We start from the raw sequence: 9,495 nt of genomic DNA on the forward strand, positions 1-9,495 counted from the left end.
CAGCCCCAGCCCACTTCCTTTCCCTCTAACCTAACAGCCCCATAAATAATAATACCCTAACTAATACAGCCCCAGCCCACTTCCTTTCCCTCTAACCTAACAGCCCCATAAATAATAATACCCTAACTAATACAGCCCCAGCCCACTTCCTTTACCTCTAACCTAACAGCCCCATAAATAATAATACAACTAATACAGCCCCAGCCCACTTCTTTCCCCTCTAACCTAACAGCCCCATAAATAATAATACCCTAACTAATACAGCCCCAGCCCACTTCCTTTCCCTCTAACCTAACAGCCCCATAAATAATAATACCCTAACTAATACAGCCCCAGCCCACTTCCTTTCCCTCTAACCTAACAGCCCCATAAATAATAATACCCTAACTAATACAGCCCCAGCCCACTTCCTTTCCCTCTAACCTAACAGCCCCATAAATAATAATACCCTAACTAATACAGCCCCAGCCCACTTCCTTTCCCTCTAACCTAACAGCCACATAAATAATAATACCCTAACTAATACAGCCCCAGCCCACTTCCTTTCCCTCTAACCTAACAGCCCCATAAATAATAATACCCTAACTAATACAGCCCCAGCCCACTTCCTTTCCCTCTAACCTAACAGCCACATAAATAATAATACCCTAACTAATACAGCCCCAGCCCATTTCTTTCCCCTCTAACCTAACAGCCCCATAAATAATAATACCCTAACTAATACAGCCCCAGCCCACTTCCTTTCCCTCTAACCTAACAGCCCCATAAATAATAATACCCTAACTAATACAGCCCCAGCCCACTTCCTTTACCTCTAACCTAACAGCCCCATAAATAATAATACCCTAACTAATACAGCCCCAGCCCACTTCCTTTCCCTCTAACCTAACAGCCACATAAATAATAATACCCTAACTAATACAGCCCCAGCCCACTTCCTTTCCCTCTAACCTAACAGCCCCATAAATAATAATACCCTAACTAATACAGCCCCAGCCCACTTCCTTTCCCTCTAACCTAACAGCCCCATAAATAATAATACCCTAACTAATACAGCCCCAGCCCACTTCCTTTCCCTCTAACTGCAATGAAAAGGGACAAAGATGCAACTTTGTATTACAATTTATCTGTAGATTTTCACAAAAGGTTTTTTTTGTCACTTGAAACATTATTACAAACATAATGAAAAAGTACTGTACAACAAAAAAACAATCATTACTGAAATGAAAGCTAGACAGTCAGGGAGCATCGGAAATTCCAAAAACGATGGATAAAGGACTACCAAAGACTACATTTAGCTCATTTTGACGGCGAGGAAATATTTAAAAAATGTCAGTGGTGCTCTCTGGACCTTGATGAAGACCGAATGAGGCCCAGGCAAAATGACACACCTGCCATAGCTTTTACTGTCAAAATGCCTTTCAAAGACAAGGAGAAATTCTCTCTTGCCACTATATTGTCACGGATCCCTCCGGAACATTCATTATGCACACCTGTCCCCTATTCCCACTGATTAGTACTTGTATAAAGTGTGCCCTTTGGCTTCTATTGGGCTGTCGATGATTGTTCCCGTGTCCACTGGTGCTGTGAGTACCTATGCGTTGGTGCAGCTGTTATTATATATATATATATATATATATATTGTGTATTATGGGAATCGTCCTGTGGCGTTCAACAAGGTTTACCCTCGCTCTTTTGTTTGGGTACAGCCCAGTGTTTGTGTATACGTGTTTGTTTTGGGTGTATTAAAAACCTCTATTGTGTATTCCTGCACCTGTCTCCATAATTCTTTATTCCAGCATGACATATATTGGCTGTGTTACCAGGATGTTAAATTGTATAAAAATAAAGTTGTACACTCAATATATATATATATATATATACACTCCAAACAATTGATTAAGTAAACCTAATAACCAACGTTTTGGCAACTCTGACTGTGCGACTTTATTTTTATACAGTTCGATCTTTGTTGGTTAGCGCCTCTACAAAACAATGTGGGTGTGCGTCAGCTCATGCTTTTTACTAAACAGGATCTTGAATTGGCATCACACATGCTAGACAGGCCAACAGTTTTGAAGTCACACTCCTCCAACAGCACAGTGGCTGACTGTGGAATAAATAGGAGGCTGCGAAGGGGAGGACGGCTCATAATAATGGCTGTAATGGAACAAATGAAATGGCATCAAACACATGGAAACTACATGTTTGATGTATTTGATACCATTCCACTCATTCCAATCCAACCATTACCAGCAGTTAAGGTGCAACCAACCTCCTGTGGTGGAATGAGACTGTCTTGCTGGCGGCAGGCATTAGGCCTTACTGACAGATACATGAAGTTACTCTGACATTATCCTGAGATATCAAAACAAACAAACAAAAATATTATACACAGGACCTAGAGTGAGCAGTATAGTTACTCTGGACTCTAAGGCCTGATGGCTTGGGCTGGGATTCAATCTGTAGCGCGCTTGACATTTTAAGGTACTTTCTGATTGAGCCAACATCTGCAGCGTTTACTGTGAATGTGATCTCAGCAAACACAGGAACATTGCCTTTCAAAGGCACATTATTGTCGACAGCGCTCTACAGCGAACCTTGGATTGAATCCCGGCCTAGGCCACAGGAAGGACATTCACTCCTTCTTCTTCTTCATAGTCTTCTTCGTTCCACAACACTTGCGGAAGCAGACTTTGCAGCATTTAACGGTGACCATCACAACAATGAGAACTATAGTGAGTAGCAGAGTGAACACGTCCAGACTGTGGTACTGGATCCAGTTGAGGTCGTGAGCGGCGGGTCTTAGGTGTTCCGCTCCACCGTGGCGCATAACAAACTCCGCCCAGAACACAGCCAGGTCCAGGGGCTCGATGGGACGGTCCTTATGTACCGCTGACAGCTTCAGCATCTTCTCCTTGTAACTGGGGCAGAAGGACAGATGAAACAGGGTTTCCAATCTCCTCATAGACTGGGGCTGAATTCTAATGAGGAACTCAGACGTTTATTTAAATCATGCATTGTTGGCAATATCATATTTGCACTGAAACTCAATATGTAGATCTCAAGTTAGGATTTGGTCCCTGTACTGTTTGCACTGCTATATTTTTATCCTACTTGTCCTGTTTATTTGAGCTTGTGTCCTAAAACGTGTCTACACCTCAACAATTTATAACTATTTTTACCAGAAAGGTGAAATTTTAACCTATCTTGGAGAATGCAGCATTACTAGTTATTGTTGATGGTCCTCTCATGATAAAAATGACTTTCAGGGATGATGTAGATTCCATTTTAGATTACATGTAGTTAGTTACATTTAAGAGGTTAATAGTTAGTATTTTCAGTGTATAACATGTCCTTGTAACATTATTATGTTGAACAAAAATATAAAACGCAACATGTAAAATGTTGTTCCCAGAAATGTTCCATATGCACAAAAAGCTTTTTTCTCTCAAATTTTGTGCACAAATTTGTTTACATCCCTCTCAGTGAAGATTGTCTTTGCCAAGATAATCCATCCACTTGGCAGGTATGGCATTTCAAGAACGAATTAAACAGCATGATAATTATACAGGTGCATCTTGAGCTAGGGACAATAAAAAGCAACTCTAAAATGTGCAGTTTTGTCACAACACAATGCCTCAGATGTCTGAAGTTGAGGGAGCGTGCAATTGGCATGCTGACTATTGGAATGTCATCCAGAGCTGTTGCAAGCTAATTTAATGTTAATTTCTCTACCATAAACTGCCTCCAACGTTGTTTTAGAAAATTTGGCAGTATGTCCAACTTGCCTCACAACCACAGACCATATGTATGGCGTTGTGTGGGTGAGCGGTTTGCTGATGTCAATGTTTTGAATAGAGTGCCCCATGGTGGTGGTGGGGTTATGCTATGAGCATAAGTTATAGACAACAAACACTATTCCATTTTATCGATTGGCATTTTGAATGCCCAAAAATATTGTGATGAAATCCTGAGGCCCATTTTCTATTAAAGATATCTGTGACCAACAGATGCATATCTGTATTCCCAGTCATGTGAAATCCATAGATTAGGCATTAACTTGTTTATTTCAATTGACTGATTTCCTCAATTGAACTGTAACTCAGTAAAATCGTAGAAATTGTTGCATGTTGCGTTTATATTTTTGTTCAGTATACTTCCTTGTATTACGTTAACATGTCTGACCTCTTGTCGTTGATGACCTTGTTGAGGGCCTCCACCAGTTTCTCTGAGGTGATATCGAACAAAGTGAGCACTTCCCCGACACCCCTCACCACCATGCGATGTACGTTGTCACTCTGGTCACCGAACAACGGAAGCATCACCATGGGAACACTGTTACAGATCCCCTCGTAGATACCGTGGGTTCCTCCGTGGGTGATGAAGGCCTTGACCTTGGGGTGGCCTAGAACATGAAACATAGAACATTCACCACGAAGAAGATGTATTGTTTCTCTTGCAAAATGGCAACAACAGTAGCATGTGTTTACTGAGAAGAGTACCCCTCTGTAACCCAGGTGGTTTTCATCATAACTATATCATTGTAACATTATCTCTGATGAGGAGACGAAACCAACCCAGCAGATCATTCTGAGGAAGCCACTTCATCAATCTGATATTGTCTGGAATGTTCTCAGGCACCACTCCTGTGTACCTCCACACCACCTGAAAACAGAGAACAGTTTACTTAGCTTATCAAGTCATATAGAATCATCTGCCAATTCTGGATATAGTGGTGAAGGTACAGCACTTTGTAGTGGAATATAAATGTGTGTCTGGAGAGTTAAGACATAGCTCCAGTGTACGCCACACAAACTGAACAAAGAACAGCAGCTTGCCATGATCCTTGCCGTAGTATATGAAGAATGGAGAATATGCAAATGTCAATGAAACTTCATGTAATTACAGCATTCCTCAGAGTTAAGTACAACGGGGGACAAAGGACTTGTTCTTAGTCTAGATTAGATTAATGGTGGATTGGAGATTAGGCCTATATGCAGCGTTGGGTAGGTAATTTTCTAAATGTAATCTGTTACAGTTACTGTTACCTGTCCAAAATAGTCATCAGCAACGTAACTTTTAGATTACCCAAACTCAGTAACGTAATCTAATTACTTTCATATTACTTTCTCCTTAAAAAGGCATGAGAAGAAGACAAAAATGAATATTACCAATTGAATGACATCTATTGCAGGATAAAAACGTGTTAGAGTTTACATAGCTGGCCATAAATGGATGAAAGCTCAGGAAAGCTCAGGAAATATGTTGTCAGTTGTTGATGTCTACAGAAGACGTAGAGACTGTATACTTAAAGATTGTGTTGGTCAGAAATGGTTAACTGTGGGAAACATTATGTAATAGACAGACGATGGATGCGTTCCAAATAACACCCTATTCCCTATATAGTGAACTACTTTTGACCAGCTGTGGTCAAAAGTAGTGCAATATATGGAATAGGGTGCCATTTGGGCCAGCATCGAGGTGTCTTTACCCTCTGAGGGATCTTGCTGAAGGCATCAAAGAACTGCTTGGCTTTCTCCTCAGGCATCTGAGAGATCATAGAGCCCAGGGTGAAGACCACGAAGCCATCCTCTCCTGACTCATCCACAAACTCCTGCAGCTCCTGTTGAGGCATGGGGGAAGAGTTAGTTTACAAAAACATTTTACATTTATACTTTTCAAAAATATAAAACGCAACATGCAACAATTTAAATGATTTTATGAGGAAATCAGTCAACTGAAATAAATTCATTAAGCCCTAATCCCGGGATTTCATGTTAATGAAGGGGGCGCAGCCATGGGTGGGAGCCACGCCCACCCACCACTTGGGAGCCACGCCCACACATTGGGGAGCCAATCAGAATGAGTTTGTCACCACAAAAGGGCTTTATTAAAGACATAAATACGCCTAAGTTTCATCAGCTGTCCGGGTGGCTGGTCTCAGACGATCCCGCAGGTGAAGAAGCCAGATGTGGAGGTCCTGGGTTGGCGTGGTTACACGTGGTCTGTGGTTGTGAGGCCGGTTGGATGTACTGCCAAATTCTCTAAAATGACGTTGGAGGCGGCTTATGGTAGAGAAATTAACATGAATTTATCTGGAAACAGCTCTGGTGGACATTTCTGTGGCATTGTACTGTGTGACAAAACTTTACACTTTGGAGTGGCCTTTTATTGTCCCAAGAACAATTACTTGTTCCTTTTCTTTTATTTCTTATTCTTATTCTTGATTAGGGGCTTGAAGGTAAGCACTTCACTGTAAGGGCTACACCTATTGTTTTCGGTGCATGTGATTAATACAATTTGATTTGATTGAAGGTGCAGTACATCCAACTGGCCTCACAACCACAAATCACAGTTATTGCAAGTAGACCCTTCTCCGAAATATCCGCAGAACCACACACACGATGAACCAAACACACAATGAATTGTGGTCCTTCACTATGCAATGGAATTGTATGTACATACAGGCAGAAAACAAACAGCAACTGCTGTGTGAAACCTTACCTCATGGGGCTCATCAATATTTCACATTGAACAATATAAACAGACAAGGCATCAAATTATTTAACTCACATTAAAAAAATATATGTCTAAATTCCACACATCAGTATTAGAACAGTCTTTGGTCTGGTTAGCAAAACATTAACTGAAGGAGGGAGGGTGAAGTTGTGAAAGGATACCATACCTTGATAACACACCCTGTATTCATAGAAGATAAAGGCATAATCAACCCTACAACAATCACAGCTAACCCCATCCCTTACCCAACAGAACAATCCCTGCAGAGTATTTTATCTTCCTGTGGTTGGTAGGGTAGGAACTAGAAGGGCCCCTCAGTTCCTCAGTTAGATTATAGTGGGGGGTATAATTGCCACAGTAGTGAATCTATCCCTTGAGGTTTCTGGACCTGGTTCCATATTGCTTGCACAGCTACGCACAATTGAAGTTGTTTGTTCTAAAACATACTCTTATGAGACTCACTGCTGAAAGTGGAGCTCTTTTACCACAGTTGAAGTAGTTTGTTTTAAAACACACTCTCATGAGACTCACTGTTGAAAGTGGAGCTCTTTTACCACAGTTGAAGTTGTTTGTTCTAAAACACACTCTTATGAGACTCACTGTTGAAAGTGGAGCTCTTTTACCACAGTTGAAGTAGTTTGTTCTAAAACACACTCTCATGAGACTCACTGCTGAAAGTGGAGCTCTTGTACCACAGTTGAAGTAGTTTGTTCTAAAACACACTCTTATGAGACTCACTGCTGAAAGTGGAGCTCTTGTACCACAGTTGAAGTAGTTTGTTCTAAAACACACTTTTATGAGACTCACCGCTGGAAGTGGAGCTCTTGTACCACAGTTGAAGTTGTTTGTTCTAAAACACACTCTTATGAGACTCACCGCTGGAAGTGGAGCTCTTTTACCACAGTTGATGCCGCCAATGTTGACCATGTTGGGCATCCTGGGTTTGGGATACTCAAAGGAGTAGTCATACCTCAGCAGCCAGATCGCCCCGTGACCCAGCAGTTCCCTGTACGTCATGTCCTTCTCCAGGTACCTACTGGTCAGCTCGTCAAAGCTGGCAAACATCACCGTACACAGGTAGCTCTCCAGACTATACATGAGCATGTTCTTAACCCTCCCTAGGAAATCCATGTGGTCAGTGTTGCCGGAGAATAAGCGTGGTACGTAGGATGGGGGAGTGGGGCACTGGGCAGCCTTCTCATCCAGCCCACAGGGTATCCCCCTCGAGAAGTACACCGCTGGGATGTTGAAGGAGCCAGCGATGATGGATCCACAGGGTAGAAAGGGGTCAGTCAGCATCATCTGAAATCTTTCTCCTCTCAGTCGCTTCATCAGGGGCTTGTCATACAGCAGACCCTCACAGCCTTTCACCTGCATGGTGGTGAAGTGAACCAGGTGCTGCACGTTCACGAATATGTCCATTACATCCGGGGCCTTGAGGAATGCAGCGTCCTTCAGTTTGTTGACATTCTCGTCCAGCTGCGCCTTGCTGTAGGGGACCCTGAAGGTCTCAGTCGTGTAGTAGTCAGAGCCCTGGATGAGGATGGATGTGTCAGGGACCAGCACAACCATCTCATGGCCTCTGGCCGCCAGCTCCTTCACCAGCAGCTTCATGCTCAGCCAGTGGCTCCCGTCTACAGGCATCACCAGGACCTTGTCCCCCTGGACAGGCGCTGGACACAGAGCAAGGCAGCACAGCAGAACCAGCAGTCCCAGCCTAAGCCCCTGCCTCAGTCCCATCCCTGGCCCCAAACTCAGCCCCGGCCTCAGCCCCGGCCTCAGCCCCGGCCCCAGCTTCAGCACAAGAACACCCTTCCGCCAGCCCATGTCTCTCTGACTCTCTGCTCAGTTACACAAGCTGTTTTGTGAGAAGGAAACTACCTCCCTGAAGTCTGGCACTGAATGCTACTGAGAGGGGGCTGGACCTCAGCCTAAGCTGTGTGTGTCTGGGTCTGCCTTTGCAGGCAGGCTGTTATATAACCCCAGTCAGTCCTTCCTGTTGACTAAAGTCTATCAGCAGGCTGAATGGTTCAGGTTATTGATGACATGGAGAGGATTAGCTCGCTAGTAATTTCAGTGTGACAGCCTTAACATATAGCGCTGAGTTGGTTCTGGGTGCCGATATTAGCTGCCTATTGACTAGTGACTTTTTGTGAAAGTATAACAGTTATACTTATGATCAGTAAAACATTGTATTAACAAGTACTGAAACCAGAAAAGTAAGCATCACTCATTTAAATGGGCTCTGTAAAAATAATACATCATTCTACTTTTTTCCAATAGTCCTCACTCATATTGCTAAAGTTGAATTGATGGTTTTCTTAGTTCTACAAAATAAACTGTTGTCTGTTATTGATAATAATAATAATATATGCCATTTAGCTGACGCTTTTATCCAAAGCGACTTACAGTCATGTGTGCATACATTCTACGTATGGGTGGTCCCGGGAATCGAACCCACTACCCTGGCGTTACAAGCGCCATGCTCTACCAAATGTCCCATTGAGTAACATGACATTAGCTATGTTTACAATAACTTGTCCAGTGATTTTTTGTTGTTGTCTGCATTTAAAAAGCATCGAAAATAGATGCGACAATTGCCTGGTAAGGTGCTTTTCCATTTAACTACCTTGTCGATAAAAACAACTGGACATAATGGCGTCACACCTACACATTTTTAAAAAACACGCAAAAATCTAGTGTTCAATAATAATGTAATGGTTGTTTTCATTACCAATTTAAGGCAAATTGAGCATGAATAAATTGGCGACAGCCTGTATGCCCTCCTATAGGAGGTAGGCTACAGAATGCAATAATGTACTCATATGTGCCATATTTGAACAATTCTCATGTGCAAACGTATCGCCAAGGTCCATGCCATGTTGAAACGTCCACTCTTGTAGATCTGAAATAATTGGACGTTGAAAGTTGCCAGCCAACCAGAAAAGCATGGGGCAGCAATTTAGGCATTCT

At 42.6% G+C, this 9,495-nt stretch overlaps 1 protein-coding gene across 2 annotated transcripts; it reads right to left on the reverse strand.

Annotated features, from left to right (window-relative positions):
- Window positions 1-1,106: 1,106 nt before the first annotated feature.
- On the reverse strand, window positions 1,107-8,465 carry LOC118370601 (UDP-glucuronosyltransferase-like). Of its 2 annotated transcripts, none has more exons than XM_052522158.1 (5): window positions 7,330-8,465; window positions 5,495-5,626; window positions 4,581-4,668; window positions 4,189-4,408; window positions 1,107-2,924 (listed from the first exon to the last, which is right to left on the reverse strand). In XM_052522158.1, exons 1-5 carry the CDS (start codon window positions 8,347-8,349, stop codon window positions 2,639-2,641), a joined length of 1,746 nt encoding a protein of 581 aa, XP_052378118.1. In that variant the 5' UTR covers window positions 8,350-8,465; the 3' UTR covers window positions 1,107-2,638. The 2 variants fall into 2 exon arrangements, with proteins under 2 accessions (XP_052378118.1, XP_052378119.1); XM_052522159.1 differs by having other exon boundaries at window positions 7,399-8,463.
- Window positions 8,466-9,495: the final 1,030 nt, after the last annotated feature.

The sequence above is a fragment of the Oncorhynchus keta genome, chromosome 7 (genome assembly GCF_023373465.1).
Source record: "Oncorhynchus keta strain PuntledgeMale-10-30-2019 chromosome 7, Oket_V2, whole genome shotgun sequence".
Taxonomy (NCBI): Eukaryota; Metazoa; Chordata; class Actinopteri; order Salmoniformes; family Salmonidae; genus Oncorhynchus; species Oncorhynchus keta.